Consider the following 27,591-nt stretch of genomic DNA (forward strand, 5'->3'; position numbering starts at 1 on the left):
TTCTAAATGCCTGTTTATCGAGCTGTTACGAATCAGAACAGATAATAGGAAGAGAGACTATTTGTTTTCCTGCTCTAACCCTATATATCTTTTCTTACACAGGTAAACAACGGAATTGAAGTTTTGAAGGATGGGTAAAGACTTTCGTTATTATTTCCAGCATCCCTGGTCTCGCTTGATCGTGGCTTACTTGGTGATCTTCTTTAACTTCTTAATATTTGCCGAGGACCCAGTTTCTCATAGCCAAACAGAAGCCAATGTTATTGTTGTTGGAAACTGTTTTTCATTTGTAACAAATAAATACCCTAGAGGAGTTGGCTGGAGGATCCTGAAGGTGCTTCTATGGCTACTTGCCATTCTCATAGGACTAATAGCTGGCAAATTTCTGTTCCATCAGCGTTTGTTTGGTAAGTACCCATGAAATGTAAGGTTGATAATGACTGAATTCTATTCTTCAAGATAGAGCCCTGTTATTTCTAAATGCCAGTTTAGGATGCATTTTAGTTTTCCCTCTAGCCTTAATTTGCTGTGAGCTGTTGGAGCTAGGTTCTTCTGCTGCTCTTTGCCCAGTGGTGTACTTTCCTGTGGCCTCAGGAAAATTAACATGAGGTAAAATTAGTCCTAAACTTAATTTCAAAAAACGGCTTTAGAGCCTAAATTAACGTGTGTGTAATCTTTTTAGAGAAGACATGAAAATAGCTCTTTTCCCATAAACAGTACCTAAGTATGTTATCATGAAGAGTTTGCCTTCATGTCATACCATGAGTTCATTAAAGTAGCTTAACCATTGCTCATATATTTACATATATTATTCATTCTGAGAATAAGAATGGCAACTCTAACTTTTTTACCATTTTTCTTTCCTTTTTTGTTTTTATTTTGAACATTGGCTTGAGGATGTTTATTTTTGAGCCTATTCAACCACAGAACAGTATATTAGCACAGAATCCTTTGATAGTAAGCAATAGACAAAGAAAAAAACACTAAAATAGTTCAAGCTAAAAAAAAAAAGGTAATTTACTGTAAGGGTACTGAGCTGTTTCTCAAAGATCAAGGATAAAATTCATTTTGGTAATTGGGATAAATGAAACCAAGGGCTTGAATTCTGTCAGGATATTCTTTGTGACATTTCTCTAACATATCTATTTTACTCTGTGTTCACATTAAAGATCACTTTATATCTACTCAGAGAGACTGACCTGACTCTCTTGGTCCTAAGTTTAAACTCTCAGAAAAGAGCCTGATGTTGACCCAGTTTGGGTGTGTTTTCCACCTTTTGCCTAATTGATTTTGGTCAGGAGTTGGGTGATATTTATCCAACAAATACTCATTGATCACTGATTACATACCAGGAACTATTCTAGAGAGTGAATCAAAAAAGTAGGGACTGTGCCCTTATAACAATTTACATCCTGTAGGAGGGAGAAAGACAGAAAACAAATTAATGTACTATGCAAAGAGGTGATAAGTGTTACTGGGAAAAGAAAGTTTTAAATGCTGCTGGGCCAGTTAGTAAGAGAACTTGGTAATAAAACATTGAATTTAGTAATTATAGGTGACACACTGTAGGTATTTTTAATCTAGAAGTTTGGCTAGAAACAGATGGCAGTTGTTTCAGGAAAAAACAAATTGAAACATAGATATACACACACATAGTATTAATTCTATATTCTTTGCAATCTCTACTCAAACTATTGTCCTCTGTTTCTATTACATACATTTATAAAAGGTACATATTTTATGTTTATTATATATGTACATAGTTTCAAGAAGTTTGGTGAGGAAATGAAAGGAGATAGGAAGTAGCTAAAAATGGAAGAAGGACCATGGAAAGATTATGTTGGGCGTGGCAGTGGGTGGTGCTGGCTTTGAGGAGTGAGATTAATTGATCTGCTTGTCATTTTGGGGGAAAGAGCTAGGCTGAAGTGAAGATAAAGACAGAGGAGGAGAGCAACTCTGAAAGCTTCTTTGCTTTGTGACTTAGGACACAGGTAGAAATAATGGCCTTAGTGGGGACAGGAAGAGAGACTCCAGTTCCTCAGAAATTTTCATAAGAGAGATAAAGTTTGATATTCTGATAGGTCCATTGGGGTGGGGGAGTAGAGAGGTAAGTGGCCTACCACCTGATGATCTCTGTTTGACTATGAACAAGGAAGAGCTAAAGATAAAAATAAATAAATAAAGATAAAGGTGGAATGATTGGATGATGCAGGAGGTTTAAGAAAGTGGTTAAGGTTTGGAACAGCGACCCTAGGGAATATAGCTATCACCTGCCTAGGAACAAACAGAAGCATTACTGATGATCACGGAGGGCTGTTGGGGTTAGCCATTATGAACTGGAATGACATCCATCTGAACTGCTAAGCATTTTTCTTTATGAGAGCTCAGTCACCTGGAACAGAATTTGAGAGTGATTCATCTGGGTGGGGACTGCTCAGGCTTGCTGTATTGGAAACAAAGGATGGGAAATAAATGGAAGGTTCTAACAAAAAAGTTATTGTTTTGATTAACAGGGGTCTGGCTGGGCATGGAAAGGAGGTAAGGAAGATTGATAGTCTGGGAGGAGTGGACAGAAGCTGGAAGATTGGGTGAAACTGAACAGATGAAATGGAAGTAAGAAGAGGGAAAGGGGTTTATGGGTGTGGTGAGATGCCATGTTGTAACAGAAGTACAGCCAGTCCTTTAGTGGTGATTTCCAGCTAAGGCATGGCCTTTATGAGAGCGAAGGTAAAGTACAGAGACAGGTCATGACAGAGAGGGTATCTAGGAACGGGGTGTTAGTTGGGCCATCGACCACACATTGAACAAGCATGGTGCTAAGCATAACATTCACAGGGATAGAAGAGGTTAAGGGTGGGGGGGTAAGTGGGAGAGGGTCAGTTTCCAAAAATGGGTGAGGAGTGCTGGGAGACAAAACCATAGATGTCTGTTACAAACAGTGTCTTGGCGTGTTTATAATTTGTTCAGGAAATTTTCTCCGCGTAGAAAGGGAAGGCAAATTTAGACGAAATATCCAGTTTGGAGAAAAGGTATCTACCTGTATTGAGATTGACTGAGAATCATACAGTCAGGGTCATAGTATTAATAATAAGGGACGATCATTTGGTTCTGTAGTTTCTACATTTTGTTAAGTTATTTTGTTATAAGATCTTGTGTTTTATACTAAAATCACATAACAGTAATGGCTTCCTTTTTAATTCTCCTGTTGATATAAGTACTTTAGCCCTGAAAAATCACTCTAGATTTCGGGTGTTATGTTGAGTACAAATTATTTTGAGATAGTGCGAAAATGTGCCCCAATTTTTTTTTTGTTTTTGCTTACTATAGGAAAGATTTTCTAATGTAGTTAGCTTTATCACTTCTATTTGGCAATTTCTTTTTTTTTCTTACTAAAACCTTATGAAATTATATGGGATGTTAGAGAAGGAATGATAACCTTTGGCACATCTTGGTGATAAGTGGAAAGATAACTGGACTCCTGATTGAATTTTTGAATGAACTCCAAACTTGTCTTCTCCTTCTATCTTTCTGCATCTCTCTTTACTGCCATTATTTCTTCCTTCATTCATAAAATGGTAATTATTTGCACACCTGGGTGGCTCAGTCAGTTAAGCATCCAGTTTCGGCTCAGATCATGATCTCGTGGTCTGTGGATTTGAGCCCCACATCGGGCTCTGTGCTGACAGCTCAGAGCCTGGAACCTGCTTTGGATTTTGTGTCTCCCTCTGTCTCTGCCCCTGCCCTACTCGTGCTCTCTCTCTCTCTCTCTCTCTCAAAAAGGAATAAACATTTAAAAAATTAAAAAAACAAAACAAAACCAAAATGGTAATCATTTGCTCCTAATAGTTCTGCCCTTCTCCAGTTAATTCTGAAATTTTCTACTGGAATAATTTTTCTACATGGATAGATGGCTCCTATTACCTACAAAATAAAATCTAAACTCCTTTGATTGATATCCGAAGCTCTTGATGATCTACCCTGCCTGACTTCAAATCTGGCCTCCTGACATTCCACACTGTACAGAATTATCTGCAGGTTCTCCAATCTGCTGCGTTTTCTCATGCTTCTGTGCCTTTGCCTGTGCGCCCTCCCCCACCCCGCCCTTGGGCATCATGCTCATCCCCTTCTTATTAACTTGGTTGATTTCTCTTTTTCCTTTACATCCAAGTTTAAGCATGATCTGTGCGACACTTTCTCTGACTCCCTCCTGTCAGATATTGTCTTCCCTCCAGCTCCCATTTGTGTCTTCTTGCAACAGCAAGTACAGCAGGGTGCTCTGGAACTGACAGCCACGCAGCACTACGGAAAAGAATCCAAAATGTAACCCAGCACAAGCATTGTTCTTATTCGCTCAGAATGTGATCAGTGTTTCCCTCCTGGTTCCCAGATAACTAGCATTTATACATAATCCATTTTTTTAAGAGGCCATATTTAAACCTTTAACAGTTTGCAGATGCAAGCTTGTGGTAGGTGGTGGTGATGATGATAGTGTGTATGTAGGGACGAGTGGGATTGGTAATGGCAAGCACAGAAATTCTTGTTACAGAAATTGGAATGGTTTACAAGATAATTCAAATTCTTTTGTGCCATCATTAAAGTTTTTTGTTGTTGTTAATCCTCTTATGAAATGCCAAATAAGAATATCGATAGAATGCCAGTATTCTTTTCATTGTTCCTTTCATTTCATTAACTTGTGAGTCTTCCCTCACTTATTTTATTATGGAATATCTCTTGTTAGTAGTCTCCAAGAGGACAATACCATATGACCAATTTAAAGCATGCATGAGGAAGAGTGATAATTCTCTGAGTACATAATTTAATGTAGTTTGTTGGTTATGAATTTTATTTTTATGAGGTATAAAGATTATAACTTTGTGGCTATTTAATTAACAGCATGAAGCCTCCTCATGATTTATAATTTGTAATGGGAATTGTCCCAAACAAAAATGGTGACGCAAGTTGGAAATTGCATGTTATCAGAGACACAAATGATTAAATGCATTTTAAGTTGCTCACCTCTCACCTTTGCTGTATGGTTGGAATAACACGAGAGAGCTGGGTTTCCTGCATTATCAGCACGAAATTTTATGATTTCAGACTGGTCACAGATCCCAAATTTCCCAAATGTGGAAAATAATGTAGGAGCACAGGGGAAATGAGAATTGATACGTTTCAGAAAAGCTTCTTTAGATTTAACATTGAATCTTGTTGAGGTGAGTATTATATTTGGATTTATGAGAATTGAATTCTGTCGAAATACTCTCTAACAGAATGGAGTGGACGATTCCATTGTTAAACAGTGGATGATTCCACTGTTTAAAAAATAAGCGTGATGCATCCTAGCCTTTTGGAGAATTACACATTATACATTGGAGAAATCCATGAATAGAGAAATCCAAAGATTTCTGATGATAAGACTTGTATTTCTGATGATAAGGCTTATTATATAGAAATAAGCTTATTCAAGAAATCATTTTTATTCCAAGACAGAATTGAAATGCTTTTCCAAAACATATATGCTTAATACAATAGGAATAGAAAATGAAGGCCACAGAAAAGAAGAGAATTAAATATCTTTCAGTTTTGTGAGTTTTGTTACCTTGTTGGTTTTGAGCTTTCTTGGAGCCTGGGCGAAAGGGGAAATGTGATATATTATATAGCTTGGATACCAGAAATGATGAACATTGCAAGTTTCACAGGGGAATCTTTGCACTAAATTTTGGAATTTCCTTGCCCTAAGTTCTGGTAAACAATTTTCTTTTTACATTGGTTTGTACGGGAGGCACTGAGTAGTGAAGTGGCAAAGGCATAAATGGATTTCACATTCTTGTATCTTAAATCAAACTTTCATAAAAGTTTAGAGTGTAACTTTTTTTTAACATTTATTATTTTTTGAGAGACACAGAGAGACAGAGCACGAGCAGGGGAGGGGCAGAGAGAGAGGGAGACACAGAATCTGAAGCAGGCTGTAGGCTCTGAGCTGTCAGCACAGAGCCCGACGTGGGGCCCGAACCCACGAACCATGAGATCATGACCTGTGCCAAAGTCGGTTGCTTAACTGACTGAGCCACCCAGGCACCCCAAGAGTGTAACTTTTAAGAATGAGAGCAGCTCTGTGCTTTTTTATACTCTGACAGTAAGTCTGTGGAGGGCAGAGTGATCAGGGTTTAAATACTGCCTTCTGATCCAAGGATGAATCTTAGGACATCAAGATTGTGACAAATGTCCTCTTCAAACAGACTACTCCTGCTATTTGTCTTCCCTCTTTTCCTTTTGTTTTCTAACGTACAAAGAGTCTCTGTTAGTTGTAGTTTTCTTCTTAACATGGGTGGAGGGCAGGCTGACTCAGAATGAGTTGACAGGGATAGGATATGAAACTGATTCTGAACCTGTTAATATTGCACAGCTCCTTTTTTAAAGCATACATATTTGCGTATATAGTTATTTGCATAATTGTTTCATTAATGTCTGGTTTCCTAGCTATGCCACAAGCCTCACAGAGGCAGGGATTAAGTCGAGTTGCTTGTCATTTAATCCTCAGTGCCTAACACAATGCCTGGAACGTAGTAATATTTGATAAATTTGAATGAATAAATTAATGTTCGTTGGTCTTTCACATGTTGTCTTTGCCATTGTTACCTTTTTATTGTAAGCTCGAGAAGGGTATTCATTTGTTCATTCATAAAATATGAGACGTGGTCTCTGCTCTCAAGGAATTTAAAATCTGGTTAAAGAGAGAGGATACATATGCATGAAAAATTAATTGCTCTGATAATACAAGGAAGTGCATATCAAGTATCAAATGAATAGTCCAGACTGTAGGTGCTATGGGAATTCAAGAGGAGATGCGGGTGGGCCGGGAAGGTGAAAGAAAGCTTTGCTGCCAGCGTGGGATCTGAGTTCAGTTTGAAGCACGAGTGGGATGAAAATAGTCAGATCTGATGCAAAGACTTCATTACAGATTTCAGGTCATGGGGTAGATGGTGTCAGCCGAAGAGATGAAAACAACTTAGTTTTTTTTAGAGTTGGGAAAAACTGAGAAAGTTGTGCTCATTTTGAAGGGTGTGAAAAGTTTGCATTAAGAAAGAGCAGGAGGTGTTACAAAGGCAGGCTGAGTCCATATTCTTTCTTTGGTCTTTAGGTGCCCTTTATCTCTTCCATTGTGGTATTTGAATTAAAAAAATATTTGAACAAGATGGGAGACGATGACAAGATCCTCATGAATCAGAATGAAGCAGAATCTAGTGGGAATCAGAGAAGGGCAGGTGAGGGGAGTAGAAAGGGAAGAAGGAAAATATTTTTGGAGCCTCTTGCAGCCATTCAGGCCACTCATGAATAGGGCTGGGACAATGGGTAGCAAGATGGGGACATGTGGAACCTTATGGAACTTCACCCGTTGATGGGATATGAGGAGGTGAGAGTAAGAGTGAAGTTACAGGTAACTAGGAGATTGGGTGAGTGACTAAGGGAGTGATCATTTTATTAAAAAAAAAGAGAAGAAGTCAGTCAGTAGGAGAATCCAGTTAGAGAGGATAATGAGTTTAGTAAATGGTAGGTTTAGGTAATGAGAACACAGACAATGGACCATTTATCTTGAATAGTGCTCAGAACAGCACAGTATGGGTTTACTGAACTGAATCCAGGCACACCATTTCTTATCTAAACTTTGAGGCCAAATGTGTTTCAGAATTTAGTGCATGTGCCTGTAGTTGAGAGCTCGCCCTACAGGGCTGAGGACATACTCTGCTGTCAAACACATTGGCATAACCATAGCTGGATTATATACTTATTCACATGAAGTAGTGTGAGTAAAGACTATAAACAGCCTCAATTCAGTTCGGACTAGGCTTTGCTACTGAGTGAATTCAGGTTTGGTCATGTGTTGCCAACAATTCAGTTATAAAGATCAGAGTCTTGGGATTTCAGAATTACAGAAACTGGATAATGGACCTACACTTGAGTATAAGTAACATTTTGTAGACATGTTTGATTTCTCCAAGATATCCATCCAGCTGCATAGAAATCATGATGTTTTTAGAAGCCAGTGATTAAAAAAAAGAGAGACAGGGGCTTGACTGAGATCTAGACATCTCTAAAAGAAGAATGTGTGTTGAAAGTGTATTTTTCTTGTGTTTATATTCTGTGAAATATTAAGGAGTTTGCTATTTCCTTTTACCTAGGTTGTTTTAGTTTCAAATAGGAAGTTCTGAATAGAATGTTCTCAATACATCCAGAAATTTGAGAAGACAAATTCCATGATTTTTTCTTCTTTTTTAACAAAAAAGCAGTTTTCCATAAAATACCAAGTATCTCAACAATGTTCTGTCGTCTCATGAGTTTAATAAAGCTAAATGCTTGTTTGTTTTCTATTGTCTTAGCTTTAAGTCCAGTCTGAAATTCTTTCCTTTGTGTTTGAGCTATGCATATGATTTCATCATTTCAAAATATAAAATATTTCAGATGTCCTGGAAAGTATGGGCAAGATAGTCATGGTGATACAGGAGCATCAAAATGTGAAGAAACAGATTTATAATGATACGTTTAGGAAGGAAAAGCATTATTTTAATGTAATGGTGTGAGTATGGTATGCTCTTTTTTGTGTTAATTGGAGATATGAATACCTAAATAGTATAAATGACCCTCAAGTTTATCCTGATAGTTGATAAGACATTAGGAAAATGCATATTTATTACTTCTGAGGGTGCTTGTCAGCAGTTGATTATTTTAAGTATTGTACTCTCAAATAGGGACTTCATTTTGGCGGAATTACTTGAACAAATGTTGTATACAGAGCTGAATGCTATTTAGAGTATCTATCATTTTAAGCTTTATCTTCTCAAAGTACTGAATTTGATACTCATGATAGTCATATTTAAATGTTTATTACCACCTTCATTCTCAACCAACGTATGCCGAATGCCAAAAATCTTCATTTTTCTTATGCCTCAGTTGTGAACATGTAATTCTTTTTTGTGGAGTAAAATAATTTTGGTTAGAAGTAACCACAGACTTCAAGTGAGAGAAAAATGTTACCCCAGTGCTTGCGAAAAATAATGAAAGAAGAAGAAGAAAAAGCAAAGTTTTTGATAGGAGACGCTCAGAAAGGTAGGCTGGGAAAGGATTGATATTTAGCATTAAAATAATCCCCAAGGAACACCCTCTTCCCAGGTAAATTTGGTGTCTGAGAGTTAGTGAACTTGGTAGCCCTTTACAAAAAACTTATGCTGCTTTAATCTCCTTATAGAGCAGGAAAGGAAGATGAGGCTGCAAATGCAGGGTCTCTGGCCATTTCCTCCCACCCCTTCGTTAGTTTGCAGCCACAGTCATCGTGGTCCATTAGCACTAAAGGGCAATCAGCTGCAGCTCTCAGTGTGCTAGGATTGCCTGGCTGCTCTAGTTTCCATAGGATAGAGGATGCAAACACTGTGAAAGGATACCCTCAAGGACTTACTAAAACTAACTCAGAGCACTGTAATTAAGCAATTATTAACCAGGTACCCTCCTGGATACTTTTTATTGTGCTTGATAGATGAATCATCAGAGGCCAAGGCACCCTTTCCTTACCAGGTCCAATCATTGCCTCCTCTTCCTCTTGTATCCCATGTACGGGAGGTAAAGGTAGAACTTTCTTATGGAAGCAACTATCCAATGGAATTGAAGCATGCAGAGCCATGCACAGGGTGCTGAGAGAAACCACGTCACTGATTAATGAAATAGAAGTAGACTGGGTGGAACTTGATGGCTGGTTAAACTATGGTAACGTTGAAAGTGAAGAGTGCTTCATCACTTGATTCATTTAAAACCACCTTGATAGGAGTTGATTATGGTTCAAATAATAGGGTCAACAATCCTAGGTGGGAGAGGAGTATGATTTGAGAGGACACTGATGAATAAAAGTATTCCCTGCTTTGATTTCTTTTCTCTTTTATGAATTCCTAACACTGGATTATTTCTTGAAGATACTCTCACTGGGTTAAAGTCTTATGCTACTTGGGAGGTATGATGAACTAACAAGGGTATTAATAATTGCCTTCATTGGGAGACCTAGGTCCAAAGGGTAAGTGTTGGTAGGTGGGAGAATGTTCTGATACGGTAGCTGTGCAGAATTCTGGATAGAAGGAGGGAAAGGAAGGCCATTAGAAGACCTAGGGGTTCACAGGGAGTCAGACACAGAGCCTCTCCAGAGGAAAAACCCGCTATTTCCAGCAGTGGCCTTTAAGCTGCGTATTGGATTTTGAGTATCAGTGGTGCTCAAAGCAATTCTCTGTTGTTTGGGTTTGTGTTTTTATCATGGCTGTGGCCCTGACTTACCGTTGATGGAAAAACAGAAATGCACAGGGTTGATTTGCCTGGCTCCAAGGTCACAGCACTAGCCAGCAGTAAAATTGGAACATAAACTGAAGCCTTCTGATTCCGACAGGCGCCTTTTCAGGCATCCCAGATGGCAAACCGGCAGCAGGCGAGCCTCAGGACTGAGGCGAGCCTCAGGACTCAGCAGTCTGCCTCAGGACTGAGTTGAGCTAGGCCACTCCCTATGGCTTCGCTCCACTTTGTCTGTGTTCAGGGATTTTTTCTGGCACCATCTCCTGCCTGACTAGCCCTCTCTTCTGGGTGAAGAAAGTCATTTTGTTGACCCTGCAAGCAGTTGTCCAGTTCCAGGACAAAGCCTGTTATTGCTGCTGACCCAGAAGATGTCGGCACAGGGCTGCCTGTCCTTGGCGCCATCAGTGATCTCCCTTTCGGTGCTGGGCTATTCTTCTTCCCGGATTCAAGAGGAATGTGATTACACATCAAGATTTCCCTTAACTAGTCCATGCTTGTTAAGATACTTTGCATTTCCTTGAGGACAGACCCATTGAAATGGATAGACCAGCTAAGAGTAGACAAGCAAATTCACACAGACACCTGAGAGGGCAAGTTGCAGTAGCCCAGGGAAGTTAGTATTTGCATTGTAAATTTTTAAACTTCGTATTTTCCTACAAACTGGCTGTGAGCACCTTGCCCAGGTGATCAGGTGCACCAGTGTGATAAGGCTGGCTTCTGCCACAAGTCCCCCTTCTTGCCCTCCGCCACTGTGACCTAGTGACATTTAGACACACCCATGAAATCCTCTTGGACCTTTGTTATTGTACTCCTGACCCAAATAAAGACACTTGCCCCCTGTCCTTACTCTCTTAGCTCCCCACCTGCTTGGTTAAGCCTGCTCCCTTGACCCTCCATGTCTTCTTTCCCCCATGTGGCCCCCTTGGGGCATGCGGTGACTCTCTCTTGGACTGAGTGTAATAAATGTGTTCCTGTCCCTCTTCCGTGTACCCTCTGCGGCCACACCTGACTGACCATCCCTTGAAAGAATACAAAGCAGTGTTTCTTGCTGCTTCATGACCTATCCCATTTCTCTTTTATGTTTTTCCCAATTTATTCCTGTTTGAAATGCTCCATGTTTTTAGTATCATCACTGATAAACATGTTGAGTACCCATCATTTGAAGGGATGGTGCCAGGTGCCACGAGACTTATCTTTCAGGAGGTTGTGGTGAATGAAGGAGATCAGACACAGACATAGGAAAATACAGCTGTAATAGGATTCTGATGTCAGCATATGATAATTGCCATGTAAGCAGGATGAGGAGCCTATTCTGAAGGGGGAAAGAAGTCATTCCCAATAGAAATGGTCAAGTAAAACCTTATAGGAGGAGTTCATGGGAACTCTAGAATCCCAGGGTGAGTGGATTTGGTGAGAGCTTCCTTGGTATGTTTTCAGCCAGTCTCTGAGTACCTCTAATAATGACGAACTCACCATCCCCTAAGAAGCCTGGGTCTCATTACTGTTTCTGCAGTAATTCTTGGGTCTGAACCTGAGCTGTGCCTTGTGGCCCCAGGAGAATTCCACTGGAGGGAGGAGGGCATTCCAAGCTGGAGAAATGTCAGGCATACAGTTGTAGGGAAGGAAAGGACAGCTGGTTTTGTGGGAGAGTGGAGCGGGGTAGTTTTCCTACCATGGCAGATTAGGGTTTACGGGAGGTTGGAAAGGGAAGCTTCAGGGCAAATTGTGGAGGGTCTTGCATTTCAGGTTCAGGAGCTTAAAACTTATTCTGAAAACCATTGGAAGCCATGGAGCATGTCCCTCCTTTCTAAATTTTAGGTTACAAAAGTGCATAAGACTTTTGTGAACAAAACAGAACAACAACAACAACAACAAAACCACCCCCAGATTATATGAATGAAGTCAGAGAGCTTAAAAGGTTTTGATCACAAGAGTGACAAGATCAAAACAGTGTTGTAGGATGATGGATGCAGAATGACTGGCTTTGAGGTGGGGAGGGTGCTTCAGTCACTTGGGTGTACCTGACCTTAAGAGATCAAGGCTCGGTTTAGAAGTGGCAGTGAAGGGGGACTGGAGGGGAAGGAAGGAAGCAGGGTTGTGAAGGAAGACCTGATAGTGCAAGCACACTGTTCTTTTTTTAAAGTTAACATCTTCATTTTAAGAACTCTGGTCCCAGGGCACCTGGGTGGCTCAGTTGGTTGAGTGTCTGACTCTTGATTTCGGCTCAGGTCATGATTTCATGGTCCGTGGGGTGGAGCCCATGTTGGGCTCTGTGCTGACAGAGCAAAGCCTATTTGGGATTTTCTCTCTCTCTCTCTCTCTCTCTGCTGCTCTCCTCTCTCCCTCCCGCACCCCCCCCCCAAAAAAAAAGAACTCTGTTTCCTGAGTCCATTTCCTTCATTTACTAAACATAAGGTATATCCATCTATTTCTAAAATTAGAAACTTAAATTCTCATTAGATCATCTTACCTTCTTTTCCAAGTTTGCTGAAAGAAATGAATGTATTATTCTGGTCATTTCTAATGCTAGAAGAGACTTTAAGAAAAAGCAGATTTGGGACATCTGGGTGGCTCAGTTGGTTAAGCATCAGACTTCGGCTCAGATCATGATCTCATGGTTTGTGAGTTTGAGCCTCACATGGGGCTCACTGCTGAGCCAGCTTCAGATCCCCCCCTTCTCTCTCTGCCCACCCCCCCTCAAAATAAATAAATAAACTTTAAAACAGATTTATGTTCATAATTATGTATTGTGAAGATCCTAATGCCACTGAATTTCCTTTTTGAAGCTTAGTGTTTGCCTGAACTTGTTCACTGTTTTGGATCATGCTCATTGATTTGTCTCAATTCACTTACAAAGTATAGAAGCGTCAGCACCTCAGTACTATAGGCCTTGATTTTGTTCATTCAGTGCATGCATATTGAGCATTTTTTCAGACTCTGGGGATCCAGCATTGAACAAAAACAAAGTCCCTGCCTTAACTGAGCTTACACTCTAGTGGGAATAGATGGACAATCAAAAAATAAGTTACCATATATTATGTTAGAGGGCAGTACATGCTGTGGCAGTCACCAAAGCACGAGATGTCTGGGAAGTTGTGGGAATTTCCTCGGATAAGGTGACATTTGAGCAAAGGTCTGAAGGAGGTGGGGGAGCCAGCAGCACAGCTTTCTGGGGGAAAATGACCAAGAAGAGGGTGAGGCAAGTATAAAAGCCAAGACGGTAGTGTGTTTAAAGTGAGTGAACTGCAAAGAGGCCAATGGCTGGAGCAAGGTGAACAGGAAGACAGCAGTAGTGGGGATGGGATGGGGTAGCAAGCTTATAGGCATTTGGTTGTAAAGAGTCCTTTCCCCTTGAGTAAAGGGAAGCACTGATAAACAAATGCTTCTGTATAACTAAGAATTTGGTATCTACTATGGACATACTGCATTAAAAATTGGCGTTCTGGTGAAACCCTTGAGCCCTGCTTCCTGGTCTATTGTGAGATGATGCACAGTCAATGATTTTCAATCTGGCAGCTCCTTTTACTCTTTGGAACAACCATTATGGCTCCTGTATGGAGGTGCTCACCCCACCTCCCTCCCTCCGGTGGGATATGGAAGTGAGGAAAGCTGCTTTTTATGGTGGGTGAGTTATTTGATTGTTTTATTTTATTTATTTTATTTTATTTATTTATTTTCTATTTTATTTTATTTTATTTATTTTATTTTATTTTATTTTATTTTATTTATTTTATTTTATTTTATTTTATTTTATTTTTTATTTGATTATTTTAAAGAATGTCTGTACCCTGTGCCTGTCCCTCATCCCCACCAGCAGGGCTAATTCTGTAATGATATTTTTAGCAGTGGGGGTGGGGAGATGGCCCTGGAGGCAGCAGCTGTGGGGACCGCCCCAATTGTTTGTTTCTAAAGTTCAGATTATCCCGGTAGGGTAAGAAAAGCATCCTTCTCTAGGGATGAGTAAGTGTTCTGCCCATTGGAGGTTGGGGGGTGGGGCATAGAGGAGGTTTATGGCCCTTCTTAGGTTTTTTCCTCATTACTCCTCCATGAGACTGTTAATTTAGCCACATGAAAAATGGCCATATTCATTTATTTCTGGGTTGCTCTCCTGCTTCTATTTAGAGGCTAAACAGATTACTGGATTCTCTCCTCTCCGTTGAATTTTGTAAACACAAGCGTTTAACAATCCAAGCATTTAAATCAGGACAGAGAATTTACTTAACAGCTGAATTCTTGATGATAGATCAAATTGAATATGAAAGAAGAGTATTTTTACTTTTCCTCACAAAACTCTCATCAGGGAGTGGAGGAAGAGCTTTACATGTGATACTCAACTAAGTGTAGTTATTTTACCCCTAGATATATAAGAAAGGTTGATCAAATGGATGTTACGCATTTATTCAAGAGGTATTTCTGGGAGCTCCTGTTCTATGGGAGGCCTGTTCTATGTTCTAGGCATCAGGATGTAACAGTGAATAATGATAATGATAATAATAATAATAATAATGATAATAGCAATAACAAATCACTCAAAGTTCTTACTCTCATAGGTTGTATCTTCTGGTAGGGAAAATATAGAGAATTATAGTCATTTACAGAATTCATCAAATATTTGTCTCATGTATCTTTGGAACATAGTAGGGTTTCCTGGTCTTGTGACTCCTTCTGGCTGGTTAGGTGTGAGCAGGGGTCATGTGTGGCTGTTCTGAGCTGGAGCATTTCATTTGCACATGTAAGACCCCTCCATCCCCCTCCCCTCCACCCCCCCCAAGCTGTTTTTCTTTTTTCCTCAGGCATCAGACAGTGTTCCAGATACTTGCTGCTCTGGTTGCCTGAGTCCCAGAGTAAAGGCAATATGCAGTAGGTTCTTTACCTGGCCCTAAATGAACAGACAAGTAGTTTGAGAAAGAAATAGACCTTTGTTGTTTAAAGGCATTGAGATTTTTGGCATTGTTTGTTATTGTGACATAACCTAGCCTGGACTGAGAATGAAATAAAAAAAAACCCACTTTTAGAAAAATGTTTATTTATTTTGAGAGAGAGAGAGAGAGAGACAGAGAGCTAGAGAATGTGCATGAGCACAAGCAGGGAAGGGGCAGAGAGCGAGGGAGAGAGAATCCCAAGCAGGCTCTGCACTGTTAGCGCAGAGCCTGATGCGGGGCTTGATCTCATGTACCTTGAAATCATGGCCTGAGCTGAAATCACGAGTATGACACCTAGCTGACTGAACCACTCAGATGCCCCTCAAAACCCCACTTTTTAAAAGAAATAATTACAGGTAATGATATATTGTATAAAGAAACTGAGGCAGGGAACTGTGACAAAGAATGTCTGGCTGCAGTTTGGAGGCTCTGCTAAATAGGGTAGTGAGATTAGCTCCCTTTGAGGAGATTCTGGGGGAACTAAGAGCTGAACAATGAGAAGGAACTAGTCACCTGAAAATCTGGAAGATGTGCATTGTAAATTGAAGGAATAAGAAATGAAAACATTTGGGACACTTGAGAAACACCAAGAACGTTTGTGGAGCTTCTAAATAGGGAGGAAGAGGAAGGAGGATGAGGTGGGAGTTAATGATGTAGGACTTGGTAGGTCATCATAAAGAAATTTTTTAAAAATTTAAGAATAAAACATCCTAGCGTTTTGAGCAGAGAAATTATATACGATTTGGGGTTTTACATTTTTAAAAATCTTATTCATTTTTTTAGAGAGAGTGCGCGCAAGCAGGGGGAGGAGCAGAAAGAAAGGGGGACAGAGAATCCGAAGCAGGCTCCATGCTGTCAAAGCCCGATGTGGGGATCGAACCCATGAACTGTGAGATCATGACCTGAGCCAAAGTTGGATGTTCAACTGACTGAGTCACCCAGGTGCCCCTGATTTAGGTTTTTATAGTGACTCTTTGGGTCACTCAAAAAAAAATGGCTATATGGGGAAAAGATTGAAAGTAGGGAGACTAACTCCTGACTGGTAGCTGGGAGATGGCTGTATTAGTCCTTGTGAGAGGGTGTGGTGATTTGATTCAGGATGGCAGCAGTGGAGATGGAAAGAAGTGGATGGAATCAGGATGCATCATGAAAGTCAATCCCACAGGATTGGATGATGATTTGGATGTGGGTGATAAACATAAGATTCAAGGACGTGTGTGTGTGTGTGTGTGTGTGTGTGTGTGAGCAACTGGGTGGATTATGTTGCTATTTAATAAAGCACAGAGACTGGGCAAACAAAAGATTTGGGAACAAAAAAATCAAGTTTTTATTTTGGACACAATGAGGTTGGAATGCCTATCTGTATACCCATACTCATTCAGTACAAGTTAGGTATGTATGGGGTTCCAGTTCTAGTATTATGAAGTGGCTTGTATCACATTAATCTTCCTGTAGATAAAAATTATAACCTTTTACCCCTGAAAGGAGACAACTGTTTGAAGGCATTGGAGACCTGAAGAAAACAGAAACTGGCAGGGGCCCAGGGGAGGAATTTAACCCTGATAAAAGAGAACCAGGCTGGTGAGATCCATGTGCACATAGCTTTAATCCTGAAGGCACTCTCCAACCCATGAAGCATGGGGACAGCTGTAACTCCAGTAGAAAGCTACAGCTCTCTTGATTTGTGGACTCAGAATATGAAGTTCGGGGCTGGCAGAGCAGTTGGAAAGCAATGAGGGATATCCTGGAAAGAACAGATCCACGGTGGGGGGGGGTGGTGGTGGAGACCAAAATTTTAGGTACAGACTCAGCTTAAGTCCTTGACTGGCCCTCAGCTGTACACTCATAGGAGAAATTCAAGAAGCCCAGAAGAAACACTAGGTAGAAGTTTGAAAGAGCTGAACAGAAATTTCAGTGGCTTTCTACTGAAACCCCAGAAGGCCTGCTCTTTAGAAATAAAGATTTATAGGCTTGAGGACAAAACCAACATAGACCCATCTTAACCAAGTGTAAATTCAGGCTTACACAAGTTCAAAATGATTAGCAAATAATTTCAGTGCTTGGTAGAACAATAACAAAATAAAGCTTTTCAGAGGAAGATAACAGAATACAGAGTCTCTACAACATATCATCCATAATGGCGAATATGAAATACGACATTTGCAAAAAACCCACAGCAATAACAAAAAACCCCTCAAAATCCAGAACAATATGACCCATAATCCAAAGAAAAAGTAGTTAATACAAATGAATACCTAGATGATCCACAAGTCAGCAGACAAGGACTTTAAAGCAATGTATATTGCTCATGGGCAAGTAAGGTAATACACAGAAAACTGAAAGTAGTTTCATAGTCAAACTACTGAAAATCAAAATGAAGAGATGATCTTGAAAGCAGTTAGAGAATAAAGTCACATTTTGTGTAGGGAGAATGATGATATGAAAGATGGCTAACTTCTTATCATAAACAATGGAGGCCAGATAGCATCTTAAAAAAATGTTTTTTAATGTTTATTTATTTTTGACAGAGACAGAGTGTGAGTGGGGGAGGGGCAGAGAGAGAGAAAGACACAGAATCTGAAGAGGCTCTAGGCTCTGAGCTGTCAGCACAGAGCCCGAGGTGGGGCTCGAACTCACAGACCTCAGTGAGATCATGACCTGAGCTGACGTTGGACGCTCAACCGACTGAGCCACCCAGGCACCCCAGATAGCATCTTTAAAGTACTGAAAAATTTCAATCCAGAATTCTTTGTCCAGACAACCTATATTTTCAAAATAAAGGCAAACCAAAGACATTTTTCAGTCAAATAAATAAGATGTTCATTTCCAGTAGATCTATACTAAAGGAGATGCTAAAAAAAGGTTCTTCATCTGGAGTGCAGTGAAACTGTAGAGACACTCAGATCTATAGGAAAGAATGAAGAGCACTACGTCATAAATATGGGGCTAAATTAAAAGATTTCTTTTTCTTTTAATTTCTTTAAAAGACAACTGAATGTTTAAAGGAAAAATTATAGTATTATATTGTGGGGCTTTATAACACATAATGGTATAAAATATATGACAATAATAACACAGAGGATGGAGATAAGTAGAATTTGACCGTAAGATCTTTGTATGTTACACTAAGTGGCACAATATTGATCTTAAACTGTGCTAAATTAAGGAGGCATGTTGCAATCTTTGGGACAATCACTGAAAAATAATACAAAGAGGATAGATGAGAAATGTAACTAGGAAGTAAGTTAGAATACTAAAAAATATACCCTTATGCCAAAAGGAGGCAGGAAAGCAGGAACAAAGTAATAGCATACAGATGGGACAGGGGTAAAACAAACAGCAGAGTGGTGGATCTAAACCCAAACATACCTATAATTAAATTGTATGCAAGAAACCTAAACATTCCAATTAAAAAAGGCAGAGATTGTCAAACTGAATTTTAAAAAGCTTGGTCCAACAAATACAGTTTTTGAGAGATATACGTTAAAGACATAGAACAACTGAAATTAACCAGATGGAATATGAATATATCTTATAAGCAGTAAGTATAAGAAAACTGGTGTGAAAATGTTAATCTCAGACAAAATAACCAAGGTGGGTATTTCAAAATGATGAAAGGGGTCAATTCATCTGGAAGATGTAACAACTGTAAATACATATGTGCCTAACTAGAGGGGTTCAAAACATCTGCAGCTAAAACAGATAGAATTAAAGAGGGGAGAAAACAAATCCACAATCATAGTTGCATAATTCATTGCTCATCTCTTAATAATTAGTAGAACTAAATTAGAAAGAAAACTTAATAAGGATATAGGTATTTTGAAACTATCAACCACCTTGATTTGACATTAACAGGACATTAAACAAAAAAATATAAGAATATACATTCTTTCCAAGTAAAATAGCATTTGTTAAGATAGACCAAGGTTTATCCTTATATAAACAAAAGGGAAAATCAAGAATTCATTTATACTTGAACCATACTTGGAAGTATGCTTGGACCATACTTGGCACATAAAAATAAAGTCGAAGTGAATTTCAAAAGAGAAAATCATATAGAGTATGTTCTGTGACCACAAGGGATTAAATTAGCAATGAAAAACCGGGACACCTGGGTGGCTGTTTGGTTAAGTGCCTGACTTTGGCTCAGGTCACGATCTCACGGTTTATGAGTTCAGGCCCCACACTGGGCTTGCTGCTGCCAGTGTGGAACCAGCTTTGGATCCTCTGTCTTCCTCTCTCTGCCCCTCCCCTCCTTGTGCTCTCTTTCAAAAATAAAATAAACATAAAAAAAATAAAAAACAAATATACAACAGACACACACACACACGCACACACACATGCACACACACACATTCCCCAGTGGTTGAAAATTTTAAAACATACTTTAAATGCCTATGGGTCAAAGAAGAATTTATGAGAGAAATTAGAAAATATTTATAATTGAATGATGGTGAGGCTACAACATGTTAAAGTATATAGGATGTAGCAAATGTAGTGTTTAGATTTATATTGTAAATGCTTGTATTAGGAAAGAAGAAAGGTTTTAAATCATTGCTCTCAGTTCCCATCCTCAGGGTTTAGAAAGGGTAAGGCAAATTGAACCAAAAGTAAGTAGAAAGAAGGAAATAATAAAGAGCAGGAAAAAGGAAGAAAAAAGAAAAAATAGAGAAAATTAACAATGCCAAAGATTGATTTTTTTTTAAAAGATCAATAAGACTACAAGTTACTGCTAAGATTGATCAAGAAGCAAAGAGAGAAAACACAAACTACCAATGTTAAGAATTCAAGTGGGAATATCACTACAGATCCTAAACAGGTAAAAAGTGTAGGGAATGCCAGTGTATTTATGCCAGTAAATCCCCAAAATCCCACAAAAGAAATAGACAAATTTCCTGATAGAACATGCGTTGAATGAAATACACATAAGAAATAATCTGAATAGCTATACATCTATGCAAGAAATTGAATTTATTATCAAAAACCTCTCTATAAAGAAATGTTCTGACTTAGTTGGTCCCAGTTCTTGTGCCCTTGAGGACTTATTAGGTGTTATCCTTGAAGCAAGAAGAGAGAAACAAGGATTTATTTATTTAATACTTGTATCGTACTTATCTTATGCCTGGCACTGGTCTAAGCACTTTACATATAACTTATTTGTCAGACATGTGTGTTGAAGGACATGGAGAGATGAAGGAAAATTTTAGGAATGACCGTCTCCTACAATATATGCAATATATTCATCAGAACTGAATGCTTCTGGCTGCTTTCTGCCCACTAGCAACAAAAATTTGTGGTCAAACTGAAGCATACTTTCAAATGTGGACTCTGATGGCACAAACAGTCAGTCAGTGTTTTATCCTCATTTTCTCTTTGTATGCAGAATAGAAAACAGTTGTTAAAACCTGAAATAGGAGGCCCAACTGGATTTTCTCCTCCCTGGTTCTTGTCTCATCATTTTCTGCCTTTCCACCTTCTTCTGTCTGTTCCCTTGATCTTATCTGTTCTTCCAATTTTACTTCAAGTGTTATCCTGGGATAACATGCCTTTGTATAAACCCTCATCATCTTGCATATTGAAGGGGTTTAATAAACATTTCTTGAATGGATGCCATGGATAGATGAATGAATGAAGGCAGGTGTCTGTTGTGTTAGTCGAAATGAAGAAGCAACGTCCTTGTTCAGCTTCATCCTCCCTGGTATCATGGTATTGTGACTGTAAATGAACTCTGAATAAAATGTCTAGTTTGGCCACCTGCACAATGGTGGTTAGTGTTTAATACAACAACATAAGCTATTACACAGCAATTTTGAGACACTTGAGAGTAGATTGACTTCTTACTGATTTGATTTGCTAATTGATATATTCCAACAAGAGGCTAATGTTTCATAAAAGATTAATTGGAGATACCTTTTCCAAGCATTTATGAGGGATCTTTTTTTCCCCCTGTGTTCAGAGTACAGTACTAGGCTCTGTTGGGTCTTTGATAATTCATCTAGGTATTGTTCAGATAGAAAAAAACCCTAAACCATCAGTTTATGAGCTCTCTGGGTCCTTCATTCCTTAGTCAACATATTTTTTAATTATGAAATAAATAATTTTACTTGATCTTAAATGATAATTGCTCAGCATTACTAATGTGAGTAAGTGTGGCAATCCCTGCTACTTCAGGGGGTGAGTTGTGACTAAGGCATTTCAAAGCTCCCTATCTTCAGAACCACCAGCTCATCATTTTCCGTTTTTGGCTTATATCCTGTGATAATCAAGGACTGGCTTGGAAACAGTATTGGCATAGACCATCATTATGAGCACAAATACTATTCTAAAAATAAATGAAAAAATATCTCTGCCTCTGACCATGGAAAACCTGTGACTAAGACATTATATCTATTTGGCCAATGTGCAGCTCAGTGACGCAGCAGGTATTAAGAGCTAGAGAGATTATTTTTCTAACATACTTTCTCTTAGCATTTAATTTGCTAACTTTGGTTGACAATCTCAAATACTCTTCATCACAGAGTGTGTGTGTGTGTGTGTGTGTGTGTGTGTGTGTATGTGTTTGTGTGTATCTGTCATAATATTACTGGGGAATTAGCTTTCTCAAAAATGGAAAATCATAAATCATTATATGACATATTGTATTGGTAGAGGTTGAGCATGATTCATTGGTAATCCCTCAGTTGCAAAGGTAATTTTGAATCTTCCCATATTCTAGTTATGACACTTGAGATAGTAATGTGCTTCCCAGGATACCTAGGTGGCTCAGTCGGTTAAGCATCCAACTCTTGATTTTGGCTCAGGTCATGATCTCCTGGTTGGTGAGATGGAGTCCTATGTCTCATCAGGCCCTGTGCTGGCAGGTTGGAGCCTTTTTGGGATTTTCTGTCTCCCTCTCTCTCCGCCCCTCCCCTGCTCATGCATATAGCCGCTCTCTCTCAAAATAAATAAACAATAAAAAAAAATGTGCTTCCCCACTCTGCCATAAAGTGGTATGTCCTGTTCCATGAAACAAGGAAATGGTGTCATGAGATAAAATTTAGTCTTTGAATTTTAATGTCTTTCATAGCATTATGCATTTCTATAATAACCACAGATTATAGCCTACTTTTCTTGTCTTGATTCTTTTTTGGCAAAGAGAGAAAGAAAAGAAGTGATGATACAAATGTGCTATTTTACTACATTGGAAAATATCTTGAAATAGAAGTTTATAAAGCCAGAGTCTAAAATGTAGGGGCCATAACCAGAGAGGATGTAGGAAGACCAGTGGAAAATTGCACCAAAGTTGTTATGGGAAAGAAAATTCAAAGAGGTGGGTGCTCCATAGGGATGAATGTCTTAGGAAAGAAAGATGTTGCAAACAGAGAAAGTCATGGAATGTGGTAGTAGTTACAATAAAGACAATAGTTTGTAATCAAAACTGGCTTCCATTTTATCCTTTTTATGGAAAGATAATCCTGTATAGATTTGAACTCTCAAAATGTTGTCCACAGTTTAAACCTGAAAGAAAACCTTATTTTCTTCTTTTTAATAAGCTTACTACTGTATAAGTAGGCACATTTAACAAGGGCTGTGCAGCATAGGGATTATTTAAAAAGTTAATTATTTGAGAATCTACTTTAATCAAAACCATTTAGCATATGAGAGTATATTTACATTTTACAAATATGTCTGAAATTCTGTTAACTCTAATGTATAATGTAAAGGAATGAAGCTCATCCAGCATAGTCACATGTTCACAGCTTTAATGAAGCTCTTATCTAATAATCATTTTTGTTATTGAAATGTAATAAAATATTGAATATTGTTTTTGCATGCCATGGGTATTAGGCAAGATCTGAGGTTTATGCTGATGCAGGCAAACATTTTTTGTTAATTTTATGTCATTAAAAAAAACTTACTCTCTTTTAAAAATATTTTAAAGGTTTTTTTTTTCTTTCTTAACTGTTTCTCTTTTTACTGTATTCTTTTTTCCAGTTAGTTTTTATTTCTTTCCTTTTATTGTCATTTCTCAGTTTCATTCTCAGAGCTTATTTCTTGCCTTTTACAACATTGATTCTTAAGATTTTACTGATTTTTGTTTCTTGCAGTCAACATTAAAGTTATAGGCATTTATATGTTTTCTCTTTCCTTTCTTTGGATGAGTCCAACTGTCTTTTACTCATTTATCAATACAGCCAGTGAGTTATAACTGGTTTTGGTAGAGCTCCTTTTAATCTGAGCTGCAAAACCCATGTGTCTTTTCACTCACTATCCTCTGGTGTTCTATTTGGACTTCCTTATTTCATGTCTGTATTTGATTCTTGTTTTTCTATCCTAGTTTTTTCCCACTTTGGTAGTTGTTAGTATTTTTCTCTTCAGGCTAGTAAAACTGAACTGTCTCAGCTCATGACTTTGTATGAGGGAATGAAAATGGTGAGGGCAAGAGAACATTCTGATTCTCCATCACAATACATAGGAAGGAATTATGGAACTTTAATATGTCTCTTCTCTTCATGGCCGGGAGGTCAAAAAGACTTAAAAACCATATTGAATGCTGGAAGATAGGCTCATTGAGTCTGTCTGTTTTCCTCAATCTTTACTCCCTCTTTTCATTTTTTATCTGTACAGGTTCTTGGATAGTTGATTCTGCATTCTTAATGTTCTTTTTAATTTGACTTGTCCTTCAGTTTGAGTCTTTTGTTAGTACTTGGCATGCAGTAAATGCTCTGTTCATATTAGTGGAGTTGACTGGAACTACTGTTTAATGTGCTAGCTTCTTCACTGTCTAAATATACACCCAAACCTCTCATTTCTAGAAGGGTAATGGTGATATCAAATTGGACCCTGTGGGATACAGTGAAGCCAGGGTGACCAAATTCCCTCTGGGGATCCAGCTGAGAATTATGTTTTCTCACTAGTAAATAACGTTTGATATTTGATAAGTTTTCACTTCTAGTTTCTCAAGTAATAGGAGATCCCCAAGGGAACTGAATTGGTTAATACAAATTGTTATTAATTCTTTTCAGTGAATAACAAGTTAGCTTCAACCATTAGTAGGTATAAGTTGCCCCCAAATATTTTATAAATGATGTGTTTTTAAAAAGTAAAAGTAAAAAGTTAGTTTCTTTCCAGCATTAAAGAAATTAAAGGAAAAATTTGGCTTTTTCTTTTCCTTTTTTTTTTTTCTTCTAAAACCCAGACCAAGGGATTGAAAAGAATGGGGGGGGGGGTGATGTGTAAATGTGCATGCCTGTACGCACACGCGTGTCTGGTATGAATGTGTGTGCGTGTGTATGTGGCGTGTGTGTGTAAACGGAGTCAGAGTCTGGCAGGGCAAGAGGATCAGTAAAGAGGGCTGTACCTAAGCTATACTGGGAACTGGCTGCATTTTACAAATCCAGAAGCTACACATCTCCTACTATTCTGGGTGCTCAGAAATCTGGACCAAATTTAGGAGTTCTTTTGAGATACTTGGAGATCTGCATCTGAGCTTTTGAGATATGTTGCTGTTTTATGCTTTCAGTAGCTGAAGCAGTTCAGCTTGGCATATATGTTTCTCATCTCCATTCTAAAAGTCATGCAGGATCATGTCCAATAAAGTTTCTTTCATAAATTCATTTCTCAGTCTTATGATTATTTTCTTTGCCCTTTTCCCTGTCTGTGACTTTGGCTGGATTGATCATCTAGCTGCTTAAAATTCAAAGAATCTAATTTGGGACAGGGCCTAGAACAAAAACATGTTTGGCTTGCTTTATTTATTGGTGAAATGAAGAATGACAAATTATCACCCTGTTACTGGCTTTGGCTAACAATGAGCAAGGGAAAAAAATCTGAGAGCTTTTTGCTGTGTCTTTGTGTTCTACTCTTTGCTCTTTCCTGTTATATATTACTTATTTTTTCCAGAATGATATGAGTCCATAGGCCCCATCCACTGCATAACTGGAAACCCCTGATTTAGTCCCATACAGAATAATTTGAACAGCTGAAGCTTTTTTATTTTTTAAATTTAATGTTTATTTTTGAGAGAGAGAGAGACAGATCATGAGCAGGGGAGGGGCAGAGAGAGAGAGAGAGAGACAGAGGGAGAAAGAGAGAGGCAGAATCTGAAGCAAGCTCTAGGCTCCGAGCTGTCAGCACAGAGCCCGATGTGGGGCTCCAACTCATGAACTATGAGATTTTGACCTGAGCCGAAGTCGGACACTTAACCGACTGAGTCACCCAGGCTCCCCATGAACAGCTGAAGCTTTTAGTCTGTTCAAACTTGAGTCCTTTGTGAGGGTCATTTTTCTTTTTCCTTATAAATGTTTATCGATTTTTGAGAGAGAGAGCATGAGTGGAGGAGGCGCCGAGAGAGAGGGGGACAGAGATCTGAAGTGGGCTCTGCACTGACAGCAGCAAACCTGATGCGGGGCTCGAACTCACAAACTGTGAGATCATGACCTGAGCTGAAGTTGGATGCTAACCGACTGAGCCACCTAGGCATCCTGATGGTGATGGTAGTTTTGATTGACTTATTCCCTTTGGGTAAAATACTCATTATTTCAGATTTCCTCTCCCTCTCTCTCTAAGACGTCACCTGGGGATACTGTAGAAGAATATGTCTTTTATGATCTGCGTGGTGTCCAGTGGCTCATCCTGTCTCTGTGGCTTTGTCCCTTTCATTCTCGTTATCGTTTGTCTTGCCGGCATTTATGGTAAAGATTAGCAGCTGATATCACTCATGCCTTGGTTTCTCTCATTTTGTTCGGAGTGGTGGTATTTCCTGGCTGACTTGGCTTTCCAGGTCTCTGACAGGTTCCTCTGTGGTTGCCTCCTACCTGAGGCGTCTCGCCTCTTTATCACTGCTTCAGCTAGGCACTGAGCTCTCAGCTCCGTCCGTTGGCATTGTTCTGTCATCTCTAGGATGGGTCAGGAATTAGGCTGATCTTCAGGATGTGGTTTTCAAGGACTACCAGTTGGAAAACAAGAGGATGGAGAAGGCATACTTGCTTCTTTCTACCTCTGCCTGGAAATAGCGTATATTACTTCCTCTTATATTCTATGGGTGAGAATACTGGGAACGTAAATGTGATCTGAATCTTAATCTTTTATCATTTATTTTGCTCCATGATCTTAGACAATTTATAATATACTGGACATACTTTTATAATATACTGGATATGATAGTATCTCAGGGGCTTGTTAGAAAGATTAAATTTATAATTTTGAATGTTTTTTGAACCTTTGACCTGCCCTCTTCACCTTCTAAAGCCCCTCCACTTATTCTGCGTCCACTGTTCTCCTGTCCACTTAGAGTAATTTTCATTAAGGTACTGCTTTTTTTTTTTTAACACTGTGCTTAGCATAATGCCTGAAATGTAGATACACAATAAATACCTATATTTATTTTGTTTGCTGAATAAATGTCAGACAAGTAAAAGTAAAAATGAAGAAAATTATACTTAATCTTACTCTGGAGAAATAACTTATTAGCATTTTGGCATATTCTTTTTCTCATCCTCCTCAAAATTATTTTACAAAATTATTTAACAAATTCAATTAGGTATTTTCTTTCTTATTAAGCAATATTTTATAAAGCATCTTTCCTTGTCAATAAATACATATTTTCATAATTTTTAATGCTTTATAAATGCTCAAATTTAGTGTATGTGTAGCATTCCACTAAGTGTGTCAAAAATAATTTATTTAGGGGGCACTGGGTGGCTCTGTCAGTTGGGTGTCCAACTTCAACTCAGGTCAAGATCTCACAGTTCGTGAGTTTCGAGCCTTGCATTGGGCTCTGTGCTGACAGCTCAGAGCCTGGAGCCTGATTTGGATTCTGTGTCTCCTTCTGTCTCTGCTCCTTCTCTGCTCACACTCTCTCTGTCTCAAAAATAAGTAAATGTTAAAAAATTAAAAGAATAATTTAATTGATAATTTTCTTGAATTTTCAGATGTTTCTTATTTTCCTCTTTTATACTAAGTTTCAAATAATATCCATGTACATACATTTAAAAAAAATCTATGTTTGCTCCATTATTTTGTTACGAAAAATTCCTAGAATTGGGATTTCTGAGTTAAAGGATATGCAAATTAAAAAAAAATTTAGCATTTATTCATATTTGAGAGAGAGAGAGACAGAGAGCGAGGGGGAGAGGGACAGAGAGAGAGGGAGACAGAGAATCTGAAGCAGGCTCCAGGCTCTGAGCTGTCAGCACAGAGCCTGATGTGGGGCTCAAACTCATGAAGCATGAGATTATGACTTTAGCCTAAGTCCGATGCTCAACCAACTGAGCCACCCAGGTGCCCCAAAGGATATGCAAATTTTGGACTTGCTATTTATTGCCAATTTGTTTTATGAACTTTGATTTTCAACTTGAAGAAATAT

The 27,591-nt window shown here is 38.7% G+C and overlaps 1 protein-coding gene across 1 annotated transcript in view; it reads left to right on the top strand.

The window, feature by feature from the left end:
• The window catches only part of TMEM117 (transmembrane protein 117), a 497,401-nt gene that overhangs the window by 10,288 nt on the left and 459,522 nt on the right, over positions 1 to 27,591 (top strand). Inside the window, 1 exon segment of the mRNA XM_030322378.1 lies at positions 103 to 407. Within this exon segment, the coding sequence (XP_030178238.1) occupies positions 131 to 407 (277 nt within the window). The 5' untranslated portion in view covers positions 103 to 130.

This window comes from Lynx canadensis, chromosome B4, assembly GCF_007474595.2.
Source record: "Lynx canadensis isolate LIC74 chromosome B4, mLynCan4.pri.v2, whole genome shotgun sequence".
NCBI lineage: Eukaryota > Metazoa > Chordata > Mammalia > Carnivora > Felidae > Lynx > Lynx canadensis.